General features: G+C 31.5%; 2 protein-coding genes across 2 annotated transcripts in view; one reads left to right on the top strand and one right to left on the bottom strand.

Annotated features, from left to right (window-relative positions):
• The window catches only part of LOC134711496 (uncharacterized), a 49,344-nt gene that overhangs the window by 11,796 nt on the left and 15,859 nt on the right, over nt 1–21,689 (bottom strand). The window lies entirely within an intron of this gene.
• Nucleotides 10,053–19,925, top strand: LOC134709435 (uncharacterized). Its single transcript, XM_063569596.1, has 11 exons — nt 10,053–10,103; nt 10,550–10,711; nt 11,495–11,623; nt 12,699–12,854; nt 13,387–13,515; nt 14,106–14,225; nt 14,734–14,862; nt 17,574–17,693; nt 18,084–18,212; nt 18,828–18,890; nt 19,873–19,925. Exons 1-10 carry the CDS (start codon nt 10,058–10,060, stop codon nt 18,881–18,883), a joined length of 1,176 nt encoding a protein of 391 aa, XP_063425666.1. The 5' UTR covers nt 10,053–10,057; the 3' UTR covers nt 18,884–18,890; nt 19,873–19,925.

Genomic DNA, 21,689 nt, shown 5'->3' with positions numbered 1-21,689 from the left:
AACTTGTTGCTCCTTTAAATAAACTTATTCTTAAAGGTTACATTTTCAACACTGTGATAAGATAATTGAATATTGTTTTTATTGGTATAAATATTGACTTTGTTATCAGTAGATTAAAAGCTAACTAAATATTACTAGTATGTTATATACATATACATTTTCATGGATCTACAATCTGTCGATACCTTTAACTTGGCATTGCACAAGGTCATGTTTTTCTTTGGCTGTTTATGACGTCTTTACACTAAATCCACTGTATGTTGGATGTGTACGGATTGATTGCTTAGTCTTAGAGGCATGCTTTTTTATTAGTTGTTAATGGCTTTGAACTAGTTGTCAGATAACTGCGAGTACTCTCAGATTTGTTCATTGTGTCTTTTTGTGTCGGGATGTATAAGTACCCGGCCACGTCCACTATTATTTGTTGTATATCTGATGAGTTAAGCCTTTTTCAACTGATTTTTATAGTCCGTTCTTATGTTGTACTGTTATACCACTGTCCCAGGTTAGGGGGTTGGGATCCCACTAACATGTTAACCCCGCCACATTATTTATGTATGTGCCTGTCCCAAGCCAGGAGCCTGTAGTTCAGTGCTTGTCGTTTTTTATGTGTTACATGTTTGTTTTTCGTTCATTTTTTTTATATAAATAAGGTCGTTAGTTTTCTCGCTTGAATTGTTTTACATTGTCTTATCGGGGCCTTTTATAGCTGACTATATGCGGTATGGGCTTTGCTCATTGTTGAAGGCCGTACGGTGACCTATAATTGTTAATGTTTGTGTCATTTTGGTCTTTTGTGGATAGTTGTCTCATTGGCAATCATACCACATCTTCTTTTTCATATTACCCCAGTAATAATTTACCTACACGATGTAGAACTATATAAAAGCTATCCATTGAATCAGAGCTTTTAATCCCTAGCCATTAAGAACTACCAAGACAATTGGCTGGAAAGGCTAGTATTTTATCGAATTTGGCTTTATTTCCGTGTTTCGAACAATATGTTGGGCCTTTAACAAAGCTTACTCCAGAAATAATTTACCTACACAATGTAGTACAATATGATAGCTATTTATTAAATCAAAGCATATAATCCGTAGCCATTAAGAACTACGCAGAAAATTTGCTGGAAAGTTAGTATCCAAAGCGCGTATTTTATCGAATTTAACATCAATTTCTTGTTTCGAACGATATTTTGGGCCTTTAAAAAAACGTTTCCATAAAAAAATTTATCTCTCGATGTAGCTCTATATAATAGATATTCAGTGAAGCAGAGTCTGACAATTCGTTTGAAAATTTGTGACCCTAGAGCGTATTTTATTGAATTTGTTTTTTTCCGTGTTTCGAACGAAATTGTCGGCCTTAAAGAAAGCTAACCCCAGAAATTCTTTACTTTTACGATGTAGTACTACATAATATCTATTCAATGAAGCAGACTCTCGAATCTATAGCCACTAAGAACTTCCCAGACAATTGGTTTGAAAGTTGGTGACCCCAGAGCGTATTTTATAGATTTGGACTTTATTTTAATGTTTCGGCCGACATTTTTGGCCTTAAAGAATGCTTACCCTAGAAGTTCTGTACCCTTCAAATGTAGAACTATCCAATGGCTATTTATATACGCACAGTCTATAATCCTTAACCATAAGGGTCAGAAAGTGGGAACCATGTGTATTTTGTAGAATTTGGCTTTATTTTCGTGTTTCGAACGAAATTTTGGGCCTTTAAGAAACCTTACGCAAGGAATTCTTTACTATACCGATGTTTTACTTTATATTATAAAAGCATTGAATAAGAGTCTATAATCCCTAGCCTAAAAGAACTACATTAGACAATTGGTTGGAAAGTTAGTGACCCCAGAGACGTATTTTATACAATTTGGCTTTGTTTCCAAGTTTCGTACGAAATTTTCGGCTTTTATAAGAATGATTCCCAAAGAAAATCTTCACCCTCCCGTTGTAGTGCTGTCCAGTACTTGCCTATTAGAGCAGAGTTTCTAATCCCTAGTCATAAAGCATATAAAGAACTATCAAACAATGCCGGAGTCGGAAAGTGGATACTTTTTTAATTTGTTTTTTCACGTGTTTCGAACGAAATTTTGGGCCTTTAAGAAAGATTACACAAGAAATTGTTAAACATGCATATATGTACATACGAATCATATCTAGGACTGTACAAATATATAACTCTATATGAATCGTCATGATTTTTCTATTTGTAAACTCTAGTTATAAAACTGTAATGATGAGTTAGAAAATTGTAAACTAAAGTTAGAAATGCGAATTGGATATAAAAAAAAACTCAATGTTTATTTTTATATTTTTTTATTTACAAAACAAGTTAAAAACCATGATTTTGACTAAAAATAAAATTGTCACTTAAGTAGTTTTTCGAACGCAATTGCAGGACGACGAATTGCAGGATAGCTTTATCGCAAGAGAATTGCAGGATGAGAATTGCTGGATAGCTTGACAATAGTGTTTATCTACATTAAGAACAACATGGAAATTTTGGACAGCAGTTGAGCAAAGATATGTGTCTTTGAAGATACATGCAGCATGAAACATTAGTGTTCATAAACTAATTAAATGTTTAACATTCTGATTTGTATTAATAGCATAAATTCCTAAAACTACACAATTGAAGTATTTTTGTCTTTTTTTCATGTTTAACCCTTGTTTTACATAATCTACGACTGAATCCGTTATTATATAAAAGCTTAAATGAATTTATGAATGCTCACAGTGTTTTGGTCCTTTGGTAAATTCGTGTTCCAAAAAGGAGTTGTTGATACTGCTTTGATCATCAGTAACAAAGTGGCAATCTAAATAAAAACCAATAATATTGAAAAATAGAACAGGTGATTTCAGAATGTTTTTACAATTAAAGTCATCACTATTTAGATCCTGCAGTACTTATTTCATTCAAAATTTAAAAAGAAAGGTGTCGTTATGTACAGATATGAGAGATGATAGTATTTGACAGAAATTTTTATAAAAACGATGCTTAAAACAAATTTGAGGATGAAAATGAGTAAAATGTTGCATAAAAGTAAAATTACAAGAATAACAAAGTCCAATAAAACTTCTTAACGAAAAATCCCTTTCCATATGTCTTAATCAAAAGGTCAAACACATCAAACAAATGGAAAAAGGAATGTCTTATTTCTTACTTGGTAAAATCATTTCCTTATATCAATAATGATAGAGCAAATTTTTTGTATAGCTAGCATAACCTCCACTTGTACGCCGATAATGTTTTAAAACATCTACCTACGATTCAACAAAAACGAAACTCCAGCATACTGATAATAACCGTATGGTAAATGATTGAAGGCAACAGACGTATAAAGGTGTTCGAAAAAAAAAAACTGATTGGGAAAAAACGAATCCAAGTTCCAAATTAAATCGAGGGAAACACTTTACATTTCCTAAGCAACAAATGCATTGCGAATTGTATCCTTTAGACAACAATCATTTGACATGGATAATGGTTATATAAAGGGTTAGACAGATCAAAGGTTTTGATAGAATTTAATTCATTGAAAGATCAAAGTGATTTAAGATAAAAGTTTTTGAAACTTCTACAGATTTCGTATATGGGTATTTTTACTTGCGTAGTATTATTAAATGTGCTTTGAAATTTCACGTAATCAACAAATCAATCACGTACTGTGCATGAAAAATATACATATTCGCTATTTTCCCTTTAGTTATATCAATATAACGGATGCACTCTCTTTAATTCTCTGTTCACTCCATTTATCTCCCGTATGGCAGCATGACTTTACGGCCCCATTTGTGTCCAGTTCATAACAATTTTATCTTAGTGGTTGTCTTACAAAAGACGTTATGTTTTACACAAGGGAACACCTGAGTATCCCCTCTGTTTTCTGTTTTTTTCCTGCAAAACCGTGTTGCTATTTTTTTTTGTCTCTCGATTTACATTTACAAAAATATCGCTTCTTATTTTCGTTAATACCAAAGTATTGCAGGTGTACATATTTTTGTTTGATGTTTATCTGTATTATTTGCCCTAATTCAAGTTAACCCTTGAGATCTATACTACATGTAAATTGAAATGTATGAAAGTGTTCAAATTCATATAACACAATCCCATCCTAACTAAAACGTACTTACACTCTTTAGTGTTGTTACATAATAATTATAAAAAAAAAAGATGTAGTATGATTGCCAATGAGACAACTCTTCACAAGAGACCAACATGACACAGAAATTAAGTACAGCTATTTGTAAGAGCCAGGCAAGGAGTGATTCATGTATGTCTCAGAACTGCTTTATTCTTTTATATAATAGGCAGTTAAGATTGAAATAAAGTTTGCAAGCTTTTTTTTTTCAATTTTATTGAACGGTTGCTATGGAAACATTCAGCCATTTTTTTGAGGAATTTATGATGAAATCAGGCATGAAAATTGGAAAATGTCGACTTTTTGGTAGCATCAATTTTATGATAATGACAATTTCAAGAAAAAAAATAATTTCAACATATAATTAGGCATTATTTACAGTATATATTTTGATGTTAAGGTTGTGAAATTTTTTTTTTTATATAAGGCTAAAATGGTATTCAAAAAGGTGCAAAAATCTGTATTTTGACATTTTCTGAAAATAGCTCAAATATCATATTTTAAATCAAAAAAAATTGACATTGAGCAGACAAGTTCATTCTAAACAACTATATGTCACCATACGGCCTTTAACAATGAACAAGGCCCATACCGCATATTCAGCTATAAAAGTCCCCGAAATGACAATGTAAAACAATGCAAACAAAAAAACTAACGGCCACACTTTTGTTAAAAAAAAATGAACGAAAGACAAATATGAAACACATAAACAAACGACTACCATTGCATACCTGTATCGTTATTTATAGTATATAGTGTTATCAACCGGATTTATGTGACAAAAAATGTCGGTTATTGATTTAGAAATGTACGGTGGGCAGTCAGTCGTGCGGCCGGGCAGTTCGTGCATTTACTTGTGAACCGTTTAACCAAAGCTGTTTAAATTTTCATATGTTGTTACTGACAACAACATAGCGGTCAAATTTAATCATATTTTTTTTTACCTTTACTGTTCAGGAGTTATGGTTCTTGGAAGATTATAAACTGGTGCTTCCAGTCGTTTCCGTGCATTTACTCATAAACCGTTTAACCAAAGCTTTGAAATTTGAATATTTTTTACTGATGACAAATGGAGGTTAAATTTGATATTGACCATTTTCATTTTCACCAGTCAGGAGTTATGGTTCTTGTGAAATTGAAAAATGCCAGGACACAAACAAATTTTAATAAATACGGTTAGCTGACGCTCTGGTATCCTCTTGTTATATATTAACATATGATTAAATCTTGCATCTACGTTTATTTAGTTTCAATAGTTAAAGATATCACTACGAACAAAGTGCAAAAAGACAATCAAAACCAAGGAGTAAACATAGACTCGCAAAACCAAATGATATTTACATCAACAGTTATAATAAAGAAATAAGAAACAACACGAACTTCACAAAAAATCGGGAGTGAAATCAGGTGTTCGGAAGTTAAGCATTTCCTGCACCGTACATCAACGCCCACATCTTAAAATTATAGAAACTGTTGTAGTCCCCTTGTTCATTGAGCAAGTTTACGATTTGGACTTTGTACGCAAGGTGAGATTAAGATTGTCAACCAAATTCGTGGTTATTTTTTTTGTTTTGTTCAAGGAACAATATGCCAGTTGCTTGCACATTAACACTTAAAAAATATTTACCTCAGATGAACAATTTTATCTTGATTATTATCAAACAATTATTTTACTTATGGTCCTTGTATTGCGGTATGACCTATCAAACATCTGACAGAACCATTACTTTAATCTAATTTTAGTTTTTATTTGTTACTGGAAATAATATGAGGTAGAATAAGTGCTTGCTTTTGTTATCCAAAGTACATCGAGATGAGGATAAACCATTTTAAAAAAGAAATCTCTGAAAGCAATAAAAATATGACTTAATACTACCAACGAGCATTACCACCAAATTAATGCTTAAGGTTGCATTTCTCTAAATATTAACAATGCATTTTCCCATAGGAATTCGAGCTCCCTTTACAGCTTAAACTGTACCACTTTTACTATGAAGTTTTGAAAAAAAATCATATCCTAGAATGGACAGCTCATATGGACTACTATTTGTTTCAAAGGAAAAAGTATAGAGCTGTGCGGCTTATTTTCAACATTTATATTCCCCGAACTTCTAAGAGTTTAAACTAACACTAAATTCGGACTTTCCGATTGGATTCTCCTCTGAGTTCAGTATTGTTTTGAGTTTTTTTCTTAACTGCCGCTACCTCGACTGTAGGGTCATCACAGATTTCAATTTAAAAACTGGTTACATTCAAAAGTTATGTCTCTATGAGATGCAACCTACAGATTAGAACTGGGAAGCAGTATGTAAATAAAATTAATAATCTATGAATATTCTAAATCTCCCCCAAAGAGGAGTGATTTGAGAAACAGCTGTATAAACAAAGTGCAACCTATGCAAACATTTATTCAAATAGAAAACTCTATAAAAACACTTTTTTTCACATAAATACTCACTTGTCAGAAAAAATAGACTCAAGGAAATCACTGCGTATACTCTGATTATTATTCACTGTTAATTTTGTACCCCCTCCCCTGTTTCATATTTTTAGAGAATTTGAAAACAAGACTTTAATTATTGCTAACTTACCCTATTTGCATGTTTTCTTACATAAAATGCCTAGAACTAGTTTAAAACTGTTTTAATAACATATTGAAAGCATTTGAGAATACTGTAAATGTGTTGTTTAGCAGTCAATCATTCCAACATTAAAGATTATTAGTATATGAATTAGCCAATCCTACCCCTGGCTTCAGTCCACATCTTACTGTATGCCTATTTGTCAATAAAAGTTCACAGTTTCTGCCTCAAATGGTTAATTTAGAATTCTAGTCACAACAGTATCATCTGTAACAATATATCTAACACAATTAAGCTAATATATGAACTAGAAGTGTTAAAACAAAGCCTTATTTGCAATACTTGTATGTATGCAGATACCAGTCTGATGTAAAAATTCAATTAAAATGTAATAGACATGACTTCTAACATCTATTTTTTTCATAAATTCCATGCACAATTATTGGTTTCTATATAAAAACCTTTAAAATCATAAAACTATAGCGTTTGCAAGTTAAATTATATGATTTATGACCCAGGGAGTAGGCAATTTTTCTCTTTTTTTTTTATCCTTTGGGCCTCAAATTTCCTAAATTGTTCTGCTGTTTCTAGCAATATGAAATATTTAGTACATTTTCAGGATAGAACACACTCTTGTAAGCTTTGTTGAGATATTTTTATATATCTAGCTGGTATTTTGTATGCCGTGGTGACACAAAAGTAGATTTAGGTACAACGGCTTATTTTTTTGGTTAACAACAGGACAAACACACCACACAAATAATATTCAAGAATCATCTATGAGTTTCAATGACTGTGAAGAATAATTATAAGCACTTCTAAACAATTTAACTTACAAATAAGAATTTTATTTTGCTTTACGGCCTTTAAGTAAACTATACATACTGTAAACTGTAGTTTATGCTGAGTCATCATATTTAAGGCACAGGGTTTTATTAATCTTCATGAAATATTTATAAAACTTCATATTTGAGTTAATTTGACTAGAATCTGTATGTTCTCTTATTTCACCCGATATAGGTTGCATTTCTGTAAATATTGACAATGCATTTGCCCATAGGAACTCTCCTTACGGCTAAAACTGTACCACTTCTACTATGAAATTTTGAAAAAAATCTTATCCTAGAATAGAAAGATCATATGGACTACTATTTGTTTCAAAGGTCAAAATATAGGGCTGTGCGGCACATTTTCAACATGTATAGGCCACGAACTCGTAAGAGTTTAAACTTACGCTTTTATTAACTACCGCTACCTCGACTGTTGGGTTACCACAGATTTCAATATAAACAATATTCACATGTATATTTACTGGTCACATTCACAAGTTATGTCTCTATGAAATTAAACCTACAGATCAGAAATTGGAACCAGTATGTAAACAAAATGATTTATCTATGAATATACTAAATCTCCCCCAAAAAACGCGTGGTTTGAGAAACAGCTGAATTTACAAAGTGCAACCTAAAGGAGACAACCCAAAAGATGAGAAATACGGAATTATTGAAGAAATAGTTGTGTTTAATTCGAAAGTGATTTTTTTTCTTAAGAAACCGTCTTGATTACTTACAACATAATTGTGTACTGGAATTAGATTGCCTTTAATAAAATGTTGTTGTTTTTTGTTTACATGTCATTTGTTTGTTAGTTGTATTTCTTTTATTCACATGAAGAAAAACATGGTGGGGAATGATGTCTTGTCAGTTCTTGAAGAGGGACGAAAGATACCAAAGGGACAAACTTATCAATCTAAAAAGAACTGACAACGCAATGGCTTAAAATCAAAAAGACAAACAGACAAACAATAGTACACATGACATAACATAGAAAACTAAAGAATAAACAACACGGACCCCACCAAAACTAGGGGTGATATCAAGTGCTCCGAAAGGGTAAGCAGATCCTGAACTACCTGAACTATCATTTACTTGTACAAATCAGTTATTCTACCTTCTGCTGTCCAATATTTGTTTTTAAAAGTTGAGGGCTTTTCTTTAAAATATTGGGCAGTTTAAGATAACATAATGATTTCTTCCAGACAAATGATAGTACAATCACTGAAATAAAGAACAGGTTAAACAATAGAATGACGTCACAACAATGTTTAATTTACACAGACAAATAAAAGAATACTATAACATATTTCTAAAATGATAAACTACGTCGGTACATAGAAGCTAAACTGCAAGACCATCATGTTTTATTTTTAAAGTTGATACGGTATTTATCTGTCATCCCACTGTCCATATTACTCTGCCCAGTTCTTAATGAAATTTCGTATCGCGGCTTTGTATTATCAAATTACACGTTGACCCGGCAATAATAACTCTGACCCTGACATATCAGCGACGTCATAATGTTGGAACTGACGATAATGAGTTTTAACCCGAATTTATCAAGTCATCTTCTGATTCCGCATGAAACAACGAAAACACTTTCAAAAGACGCAAAACAGCCCGATAAATCGAGTATCATGTTATCCAAATGTTGAAATTGAAATCATCTTTCGTAAATTTTACGGACGCCATCACGAGTTGGTTGACCGTTTCAGAAATGATATCGGATATGTTCCTTACGTCGTAACAACAATCCCTTCCCTTTCATGAATGTGACCTTCCAAATTAGACTATTTACCGGATTTGTTATCACTTCAGCAACACGACGGATGCTACATGTGGAGAAGATTCTGCTTACCCTTCCGGAGCACCTCAGATCACCCCTAGTTTTTGATGGGGTTCGTGTTGCCTATTCGTTAGTTTTTTATGTTGTGTCAAATGTACTTTTGTTTGTCTGTTTGTCTTTTTCATTTTTAGCCATAGTAGTCAGTTTATTTTCGGTTCATGAGTTTGACTGTCTCTTTGGTATCTTTCGTCTCTCTTTTATCTGCATATTGATGTTATATTCATCGTTCGATTAGTATCGTTCGAAAAACTTTTTGAGGAAAGAGGATAAGATGTTTTTTTACATAAACCAGGTTATTAAACTTTCTGTTCTGACAATTTTATAAGGGAAAAAATCGAGTTCAATGTCTTGAATGAAAGTGGTTGAAAATCCCAATGCGTGGCCTATACAAACTTATCAAACTGGTGAAAACTGGTGTGTATAAAGTTAGACAGCAAAAGATATCCAGCATTCTAATGAAGTGAGAAACAAATCATGTTTTTTCCCATATTATCAAAGTATTAACTGTAGATTAGAGATCCTAAATATGTAAGAAAGGAAAACAAAACTGAACAACATTAATTTTACATGCAACATGGCAACATGTGGTTGTTTGCATTTACTATATAAAGTGCAAACATAGGTTAACAATCACTAATACTTCATCATGAGTCCATTGATATGTGTGTTATTCCTAGTGGTTGCTGCTGCAGGTAACATGTTCGATATATGCTGATTGTAACATTAAGTTTCTCAATGAATCTTAATTTCACTTTAAATTTCTTGTTATATAATTTTAGTTTTTAAGGTCAACATCACATCTCCTTATTTGTATTATTTTTTTAAATGCTAATCATGTCCTAATTAAGATTCTATTTTTTCTTTACTATATTTTGAAAAAGTGATCGAATGATCCATGAACCAAAAGGTACAATGTATCATTTCAATATTGTATATGATTAAACCCGTTTTGCGGTAGTCGTAATCTAGTTTTCTATTTCAGTGTCTACTGAGAATTTTTTGAAATAATTAAACAAAATATTGTTTTGTTTTGTTTTATATTTTGTGGCATGATATTTTTACTATTTAAGAAGAGGATTTCCTATACCTATTAGAACTATATATTTTAGTATTTGTTTTTCTTTTCCTTTAATAACAGCTTACGACTATGTCGGTAATCCTAAAACTGTAGTTCTGAAGCATTCAGCCTTGGGTGACGTGTATGGTATCGGGTCCCCGTCTGTTGTTAGTTACTCGGATTACTTTAGCAAATATCATGGATTCAAAATCAGTGACAGTAGATTTACTTTTGGAGGTATAGGTAGGTCAGTTTCAAATCATGATAAGCATTGTTAAGATACTACCAATATCCGTATGAAACGAACTAAATGTATTTATCAAAAAATATATTTAAGTATTTGAGTTGAAAAACATATAACATATATATTGCAGTATTTAACATTGAATAGACATATAATGCATCGTTAGATTATACATTTTTCATTTGTATAGTTAATAATGGGAAACTTTATTTGATATTCACTTATAGTGTTTACCTAAAACACCGAAACATCATCGTAATTTGATCGAGAATCCAATTACCTTTTTTTTATTATTTTAAGTTACTTATTTTATGAACCGTCATATCATCCAATACTGTTAAAAAAAGAGGGACGAAAGATACCAAACGGACAGTCAAACTCATAAATCGAAAATAAACTGACAACGCCATGGCTAAAAATGAAACAGACAAACAGACAAACAATAGTACACATGACACAACATAGAAAACTAAAGAATAAACACCACGAATCCTACCAAAAACTAGGGGCGATCTCAGATGCTCCGGAAGGGTAAGCAGATCCTGAACTACCTGAACTATCATTTTCTTAAAAACTTTAAACACAAGAAAATGATTTAAAGTAATCGATGCATTGTGATTTGTTTGTGATCACAACTAACCTTGAGAAAATATAAAAGCAGATAAGAAGTTGGAATGTTAAATTGTATCTTGTACAAGCATACCGGACAACAAAAAAATCCCCATATTTTCTACATTCACAATGATTACTGTTATAATCAATATTATCAAATATATTATTAGGATACAAACTGAGCTGTGACTCACAACGATTTTACAATTTATGGGGTAATTGCTGGTCTATATATCATAGCAGAAGTGTCTGTTTTGATCGACTCAGGAAGCAAAGTCTCTTTGTAGTTTATCCCGGAGGTAATACATTTTGTTTAGTTCTTCATTTGAATTAGCTTTAAGTACAACCTTATAAGAAAAATATGTTGCTGTAATTCAATAGATGGTATGTGACAGATACTATAATAATAAAGACGTTAAGCCTAGGAAATATTGCATGTTTTGAGGTTTTAGTCATTTTTGCTATGAAAAGAAAATTGTAAAAAAACAGGTAAAATCCTTTTAAAACAGTTTCACTTTGATTGTCAAATGAATGAGATAATATAAGTAATTGATTTACAAAAAATAACGAAAGCATAGACACAGACATCACTTAACATTTGACTATATCAACCAATTTCACGACTTGCAGCAACTGTCATCTACCTGACGAAGTATTATTTTCCGATACGAACTGATTCTGTATTCACATAAAATTAGTACAATGATAACTATGTTGTCGGTCGTAGCAAGGAAGTGAAATTGTCATATGCGACCTCAAACGGTTATTTGTAGCATTATGTATGTACAATAACCATTGAATAAAAATTATTATGTTGATCTGTTTCATAAAGAAGAAGATATAAAAGGGATAATTAAACTCAGAAGTCAAAACCTCACTCAGATTGCTTTGACAAAAACATAAACGCTCACAGGAAAAGATACAACAGTATACAAGTCATAAATTAACAATGAAGACTTACAAACACGATCCCTCTCAAAACCAGAGGAGGTCAGATGTATTTCGGAGATATAATCAGATACAGCCCATTTGGCATTTGTGGTATTAGTAATGTAACTTTCTAAAAAAATTAAAATCGTTGTTTTTGAATCACTGGTAACTTGTAAGACCGACAAGTAACTTATGATAGTACACATTGTATCTTATAACGAGAGTAAAACACGGAATTCACAATCATAACTGTAAACTTTTATTCGTTAAAAAAAAAGGTAACGACTTTGACGATGGTTATAAGGCAGTGGTAATAAAGAATGTAGTTTACGATAGCGGTTCCGATATTGGGGTAGCGTCTGTTGTAAGTATGCTAGAAGACATTGGTAGTTTTAAAGAGTGTACTCACAAACATAACTGTAAGCTTCTATTTTTATATAAAAGGTAACAACTTTGACGATGGGGCCGTGGTAGTGAAGAATGGAGTTTACGGTAACGATTACGATATCGGGGTAGGGTCTGTTGTAAGTTATGGTGATTACTTCAACAAATACCATGGATTCAAAATCAGTGATAGCAGATTTTCATACGGCGGACATGGTGAGAAAATTTTAAAACTTAATGATTATTGATCAGTTATAAACTGTATCTCATCAATGAAATGAAAGAATCCATCAAGTAATATATATCTGTACAAATGTTAAAACAAACCAAACGGATTGATAATTGATTCATTTAGATTTGTCCAAACCCATTTGTGAAGCTGAATGCCATGTTTTCTAAACAGTTTAAAGTAAAAGATTAAAACGGGATATTTTTTATTAAATCATCATAGATACCATGATTGAAAGTTTGTAATTGCGCTAGACACCACATACTAATTACACATTAAACCTTAGTAAATAACCGTACACTATCCATTTCATCGTGCTTTGTTTGTGAAAAAAGTACCATTACTCTGTGATATTATATTTTGTAGATAATAGGTTAAATGTTATTTGTCATCGTGTTTCGCTGTACTGGACATAACGATATATATATATATATATATATATATATATAAGGTGATATCGATGTATACTTAGTTCACACTGCTTTTTGCTGATAATAATATCATGGGATATATTTGTAGCATACACACTGAAATGTGGACTACAAAGATTTTACAACTTATGGGGTAATTGCTGGTCTAGTTATCATAGCAGAAGTGTCTGTTTTGGACGACTCAGGAAGCAACATCTCTTTGATGTCTACTCCGGAGGTAATACACTTTGCTATGTGCTTCATTGGATCTCATCGAGTTTAGAAAGTTACGAAATTGACGAATGGACTACGTGAAACAAGTTAAAAAAATTCCGAAAAAAAATGTAAATGTAACTTTACTAAGTCGGTTTGCTGACATTGTTTAGAACTTTCCCGACCTGTGACAATGTTCATGTTTAGTACGAATTTAAAAATGGGTTTAATTTTTAAACAACAAATAACAAAGCAAAGTTATTGAGGACATGAGACTTGACAACCGAGTCTGTCTTAATGTTTCATATATACGACAATAATAAGCAAACGAAGACACAAGACAACGTCTAAAATGAATGAGATCGCAAATACTGTGATTAAGTAGAACTATGATAAATATGACATCGAGTCAATGATTTAAGATTGTCCTATCTCACATAAAATGGTTGTTTCTGACCATCTGTATTTTCAAAACTATGTAAATCGATTTGTTTTTAATTGCTTAAGATGGACGAATTACAAAAAAATAAGTAGCAATATAAATCCATACCTAGACGTAAACAGAACCTAGTTTGTAGTCCTCAAAAAATCTAATCTTTCATATTTCAATGACAGATGAAGTCTATGGTGACGATTACGATGTTGGTGTAGGTTCCGTAGTAAGTTATGGTGATTACTTCAACAAATACCATGGATTCAAAATCAGTGATAGCAGATTTTCTTACGGAGGTTCAGGTGCGCAAATGTTCAACTTATTAATCATCATTGTTTAGGATCAGTAAAATATGCATATGAAAAAGTAAAATCACAAAAATACTGAACTTAGAGAAAAATCTAATCGGAAAGTCCATAATCACATGGCAAAATCAAATAACAAAACACATAAAAAAAGTATTTGTCCATGTTATTGCATCTGTATTCAAACGTTAGTTTGATTATAAATCGATAAAGGGCAAAGTTGGCTGGTGACTGCATTATACTAAGAAACAAACATTTTGAGCTGACAGTCAGGTTCAATTATTTCATTTGAAAAAGTTGTGTAAAATGTGTATAAACTAATATAATTTTCCTAAATGCAAGATTTTTTTTTTTATTTTCATCGTACTTGAGAACGTAATATAATAGATAAAATGTAAATTGCAGATTAATAAGTGTCATATTAACTTCAACTTTAAAGAAAAGTTCTTAACATAGGCTTAATTTTACTGCTGATTGTAATATAATTATTATGTTTTTTTTCAAGCTTACACATTAACATGTGGACTACAACGATTTTACAACTTATGGGGTAATTGCTGGTCTAGTTATCATAGCAGAAAGGTCTGTTTTGGACGACTCAGGAAGCAACATCTCTTTGATGTTTACTCCGGAGGTAATAAACTTTTTTAACTTTCATTTGAACTCATCGTGTTTCGAAACTAAGTGACTAATGGACCTTACGAGAAACAAAAGTAAAAACACAAAAATACTAAACACCGAGGAAGATTCAAAAAAGAAAATCAAAAATCAAAAGGCAAAATCAAAAGTCCAAACACATCAAAGGAATGGATAACAACTGTCATATTCCTGACTTGGAACAGGCATTTTCTAAGGTAGAAAATGGTGGATTTGACCTGGTTTTATAGCTAGCTAAACCTCTCACTGTAATGACAGTCGCATCAAATTCCATTACATTGTCAACGATGAATGAACAAAACAAACATACTCAAAGAGTAAAAATGTCAAAAATAAGGGTACAGCAGTCAATAATGTGTTATCATCTTAATATCACTGTAAAAACAACAAATGAAACGAAGAAGCACAAAAAGGCATACATCAAATTTAAAATACTAATTTTGTTTTTCTTATACGACTTAATTTATGTATGTAAAGTCTACCCGTAAAGGATAGAAGGTTTTCAGTACTGGTGTAAAATTGCGCGTTTGAAATTCGCACAGGTAGACTAAAAAAAAATGTCGTTCAAAGTATGACGTCATGCATACATGCAGAGTCACGTAAAGTAGTTATAACAAAAACAGATTTAATAGTAAAAGTAATAATAATAAATAAATTAATTGTGTGGTCCAAAGCATGACAGGATACATAAGTACAGTTTCACGTCAAATGTTTATCATAAAAAAACAGACTTAACAGAAAAAGTCTTAGTATTATTGAATAAAATAATGTTGTCATTCATAGTATGTCAAGATCCATACGTAAAAGTAATATTAGTAAATGAAATAATTTTGTCGTTCAAAGTATGATGTTTTACATAACCACAGAGTCACTTCAAAAGAATATCTCAAAAAACTGACTTAACAGTACAAGTAATATTAATAAAGACAAATAAAAGAATACTATAACACGTTATTAAGATGATTACCAACGTCAGTACGCAAATTCTATACTTCAAGACCATATTGTATTATTTATGAAGTTGATACGGCATATTTATCAACAAGTTCTGGATATCTTCCGATGAACTTCTTTAGAAAAAGAATGAGACGTTCTTTATAAAAACCACTGGTTCATCAACTTTTTGCTCAGACACTGGTGACGTTTTACAAAGTCTGAATAGGAGATGCAAGCTCTTGAAAACCTAATAAATTGGGAAATGTATATTCCATATGAAGGTGAAGTTGGTATATTACTACTAAGATGGGGAAAATTGATAATTTCAAAATTAAAATCGTCTCGTTTGTCATAGATTCTGGTACTGATATGACTGTGTAGGTCAAATTCGAGGTATTAGTCTAAAACTGAGGCGGAGGAAACAGTTTTAAAAAATTCCGAAAAAACATGTATATATAACTTTACTCATTCGGTTTGCTAACATTGTTTATAACTTTTTCGACCTGTGACAACGTTCATGTTTAGGAAGAATTTAAAAATGGGTTTAATTCTATCAACAAATGACAAAGCAAAATTATCGAGGACATGAGACTAGACAACATATTCTGTCTTATTGTAACCTATACACGACAATAATAATTAACCGAAGAGACAAGACAACGTTTAAAATGAATGAGATCACATATATTGTGATAATAACATTAACGATACCAATTTTCCTGCACTAGATGCGCATTTCGACAATAAATGTTTCTTCCGTGATGCTCGTGGTTAAAATATTTGAAATCCAAAGCTTATATAAAAGATGAAGAGCTATAATCCAAAAGGTCCAAAAAGTATAGCCAATTCTGTGAAAGGAATCAGAGCTTTGCATGAGGGAGATACATTCCGTAATTTATAATAGTTTTTACATTTTGTAAAACCGAATTTAAAAAACATTGATAAAGTAGAACTATGATAAATATGACATCGAGCCAATGATTTTAAATTGTCCTATGTCACATTAAATGGTTGTTTGTGACCATCTGTATCTTCAAAAATATGTATATCGATTATTTTTTTAATTGCTTAAGGGGGCTTCCGGGCCTAAATTATTTTTTTGTTTAATATATAATGTCGATATATTTTTCTTGAAATGAACTTTAGCTTATACCAAATAGAAAAATAAAATAAAATAAAAAATGGGGTCACGGTTCATTTACGCTAACAATCTTGCTCGAAAGAAGCATACATTTTTGTGAAGGTACTTTTTTCTGTAGAACTAATAGGAGAAATTGAGGTAATATCGAAATAAAAAAAAGAACTAAATTACAAAAATCGTTTAAATTTTACAATAGTTCAGTTTTAGTACAGCTTATTGAAAGATCATAATAAAAAACATAGTCACCGTTGACTTGAAAAAGATATTTTAATTTTAATGCCAAAAAATGGTATTTTTGCACCAAAGAGAGATAATTTGAAGCTTTTACAATGATATTTACATTTTAAAAGTCATCTGGGGCCAACACGGATTGAATGTTTTGAATGATTTTTGTTTACCATATGATAAAGTAACAACCAATAAAGGTAATAAAAAAAATTGCTAATGAAAAATAAATGTTTATTATTTTTCAGAAATGTTTATTCCCTCGAGGGTCCATTAGCTGGACGATTACAAAAAATAAATTAGCAGTATAAATCTATGCCTATAAAGAGAACCTACATGTAGTTTATAGTCCTAAAAAAATCTAATCTTTCATATTTAAATTACAGATGTAGTCGATGGTGACGATTACGATGTTGGTGTAGGTTCCGTAGTAAGTTATGGGGATTACTTCAACAAATACCATGGATTCAAAATCAGTGATAGTAGATTTTCATACGGAGGTTCAGGTGAGTAAATGTACAAGGTATTGATCATCATTGTTTAGGATCAGTAAAATGTGAATATGAAATTAAATGTATTTATCCATGTCAATGCATCTATATCCAATCTTTAGTTTGATTATGAATCGTTCAAAGGCAAAGTAAGCTGATGACTGCATTATATTGACAAACAAACATTTTGGGCTGACAGTCAGGTTCATTTATCGCATTTGAAGAAGGTGTGTTCATAAATGCAAAAAAATGACTATCATTTTTCATCATAACTTGAGAATCATAAAATATAATATAATTGATAAACTGTATCTTGCAGATTAATGAGTGTCATATTAACTTCGCCTTTAAAGAAACGCTTAATTTTACTGCTGATTGTAATACAATTATCATGTTTTTTTCAAGCTTACACCTTAACATGTGGACTACAACGATTTTACAACTTATGGGGTAATTGCTGGTCTAGTTATCATAGCAGAAGTGTCTGTTTTAGTAGACTCCGGAAGCAACATCTCTTTGATGTTTACTCAGGCGGTAAGTATTTTTTTTGGATCCTGGTACCAGAAATAACCATTATTGTTATCTTAAAAGAGTTATTGGTAATTTCACTCTAACAACAGAAATAGGGGGAAATTAATGGTTCATTTTGGCATTCGGAAGGCAATACCTGTGTTTCATCGATATTAACAGTATCAAAATGTGCAACAATTGGTTGTTAGTAATAAATCAAACTGGTTGTTAACAGCATCTGAAAACAAACAAATAAACAAAAGAATATAATTAAAATAACGAACTCTGAGTGAAAATTCTATACGAAAAGTTTCTTAGCAAATGGCAAAGTCAAAAGCTCAAATAAATCAAACGAATGGATAACGACTATCATATTCCTGAATGGGTACATTCATTTTCTTAAGTAAAGTGTAATGGATTTAATTGCTTGTAAAGCTAGCTTACTTGAATGACAGTTCCATAAATCATATAAATCGTCTTGACTATCTTTTACAAAATTCAAATTGTTATGAATTAAGGTGTTGATTATTGAATTGTTATATTTAGAGCTAAAATCTTTTACGTACGAAGAAATCCATAGCTGAAATATAACCAAATGTTTGCTTATAAAAATCAGACAATGCTTTCTCTTAAAAACAGATTATGACTACGATGGCAGTGCTGTGAAAACTGTTTTGAAAAATGGTCTATACTAAAACGAAGGTAATTTTATATATTTATTCTGAAAGCCTTTGTGTTCATTTTAAAAACTATCAGACATTATACAGTGAAACACAATAAACTTAAGGAGAATGAACATTTTACTTGCACTTTTGTTCATTCATGTTGAAAAAAAGGAAACAAAACCTTATAAATGTCATATGTTCGTAACGCTTTTTAAGATTTAAATGCACAAAATATATTACGGAAAAACCATCGTCAAAAAATGAAGGCAAATTAAGTAAATCGCATGAATTAAAAATTAACGACACTGATCGCGTCGATAGGAAAAGCGTCATATGCTTTGCATTAATAATCCGCCACGATAGTCACAATCGGTAACATCACATAATTGGTTAAATCAAAAATTATACTACGACTTAACTGGTACCTCATATTAGAAAACTTGTAACTGGTGGCTGAGACACCAATACATCGTATGAGTCAACTACTGCGTCATTGTCTACTTTTCACTTGTGTTGTGTTAGTTTCAGTCGTTCTTTCCCATACACCATTCTGATTTTTTGTGTTAAAGGTACGCACGTGTATAACATTATGTATTTATACTTAATATTGTAAGCGTACGTGATAATTAAGGGCAACAGTTGCATGCCCGTGTTCAAAAGTTATAAATTGATTAAGAGAAAACAAACCAGGGTAAGAAACTGCAACCGACAAAAGAAAAAAATGACTACTATAGTTCAACAGAAACAAACGACAACATACATAGAAACAAACTATTTGATAACATCTGACATTTTGAGAACAAATGGTGCGTTGAACCTGTTTAGATGGTTAGTAAAACATTCCCCTTTAATTAAAAACCGTTAAAAAATACTCTAAAAATATAACAGTTATTTATAATAAATTTCCACTAGTACTTTAAAGTATAAAATTAAGAATGTACAATGCAAGCGAGAAAAAACGTTGAACTATTTTTAACACTGTAAAACACCGGTTTACTACTACTTTATTTTTTTTGTAGAGTACAGAGTATCAAGTTAATTTAAATGACAATAAAATCATTTCAATGTTGAAGAGTTTTTTTTGTTTTTAATTAGACTGTCTTATATGACATGAGTTAGATATCTTGGTTAGATGCAAGACTAGAGAATATTTTAAGAACAAGAGGTTACTAGAAATTGATCGACTTTAGCTTCTCAATTGTGAACTTTCTATTTCCAATTATCAACATGACATCAACAGCTACGTATTTATATGTTATACTATGAGCGAAGTCCTGTCCATAAAAGAGTGGCAAAAGATACCAGACGAACAGTCAAATTCTTAGATCGAAAATAAACTGACAATGCCATGACTTTAAAAGAAAAATACAAATAGACATGTATATATAAATATTTCACAAGACAAGACATCGAACACTATAGACTGAGAAACATGAAACCCACCAAAAACTTGGGTTGATCTTAGATGCTCCAGAAGGGTAAGCAGTTCCTGCTCTACATGTGGCACCCGTAGTGTTACTCATGGTATTACAACCCAGTAAATAGTCTAATTCGGTACGTTACATTCGTGAAAGAAAAAGGGGTCGTATCAGCTATAAAACGGTTATTCAATAATGGTCAACCAACTCTCGAAGTCGTCCATAAAATTTTCGTAGGAATTTTTTTAACTTCACCATTTGGAACTCTTTGTTTAATAGCATCCTTGTGAGCAGCAACCCTAAATCAAGGATATCATGATAGGAAATACAAGGCCGGGAATATCGTATCAATTTGGAGATATATACTCCGTATGCAGGCGCTGTTGTTATGTTGCTACATATAAATTAAAAGTTCACATTGGAAGCTGAAATCATCTCTTTTGTCGAAAAATTTAGTTTTCAACCGACTCTCATTGTCAGTTTCTAAATGTATGTTAAGATATGAGAATGGCTTTTCTGTATCAGTTGTATACTTTATCATGTTTATATCTAGTTCGATGGGATTGATGCGTTCATCATAGTCATTAATTGTTGAATTGATTAGTGAGATAACATCCTCTGTATAGCGGAAAGTAAAGTCTTCGTAAGACGTTCCTGTATGAAGTCAGCCTCACAAAGAAGGAACAAGTTGACAAGAAGAGGGGTACAATTGATTCCCATTAGAATGCCGATACCTGTAGAAAACAAACGTCCTCCAAACGTAACCAATATATGTGGTCAATCAGGAATCAAGCATTTGATTATGTCAATTTCAGAGATTTTTTGGTTTAAATTAGAGTAATTTATCCCTCCCTATGACAAGATTATTGTATCGTTGGCCATTCATTTTATGAAACAAAGCAATACACATCTTTCAGTTTGTCTTTCAGTTTGGAATTGGGAATACTTGTGTAAAGTGTAGAAAATTCTAATGTTAAAATACTATTGCAGGATAAAAGAGTCTATCCCATTTCCATTCTCATAGCCCTAAAGTCTGTGATGTGTTAGTGCAATTCACACGTAAACTAAACACAATCACGTTCACGTTGATAAAACATGTTTACATGTAGTTTAAATCATGTTTTGTCTACATGCAGTCGATAGTCAATGTACAACTTGTGTGGTTCATTATTCACAAAACAAGGTATTTAGAACATGCAATGTATATTTAAAGAAAAAAACTTTTGTTTAATGAAAATGATATTAATAACAAATATTTATGTAGTTTTTTTACCGAATTATTTGTCTTTACTCGATATTTTAATTGTTTTGTAAAAAAAAAATTTTAAATAGCCTAACTATGTAGCAATTATTTATCTACATGGGGAAAGGGGGTTATTGCTTTCAAGTTCGACACAGAGTTTTTTCACGCATAGCAC

The sequence above is a fragment of the Mytilus trossulus genome, chromosome 3 (assembly GCF_036588685.1).
Source record: "Mytilus trossulus isolate FHL-02 chromosome 3, PNRI_Mtr1.1.1.hap1, whole genome shotgun sequence".
In the NCBI taxonomy this organism is placed as follows: domain Eukaryota; kingdom Metazoa; phylum Mollusca; class Bivalvia; order Mytilida; family Mytilidae; genus Mytilus; species Mytilus trossulus.
The sequence above is the reverse complement of the archived record's forward strand: the minus strand, read 5'-3'. Positions and strand labels throughout refer to the sequence as shown.

What these genes read in the sequence shown, in the direction of transcription:
- LOC134709435 (XM_063569596.1), top strand. Translation starts at nt 10,058, where the DNA reads ATGAGTCCATTGATATGTGTGTTATTCCTAGTGGTTGCTGCTGCAG. An exon ending in CCTAGTGGTTGCTGCTGCAG is followed by an intron (nt 10,104 to 10,549) that starts GTAACATGTTCG and finishes CTTTAATAACAG; the next exon opens with CTTACGACTATGTCGGTAAT. An exon ending in CTTTGATGTCTACTCCGGAG is followed by an intron (nt 13,516 to 14,105) that starts GTAATACACTTT and finishes TTTCAATGACAG; the next exon opens with ATGAAGTCTATGGTGACGAT.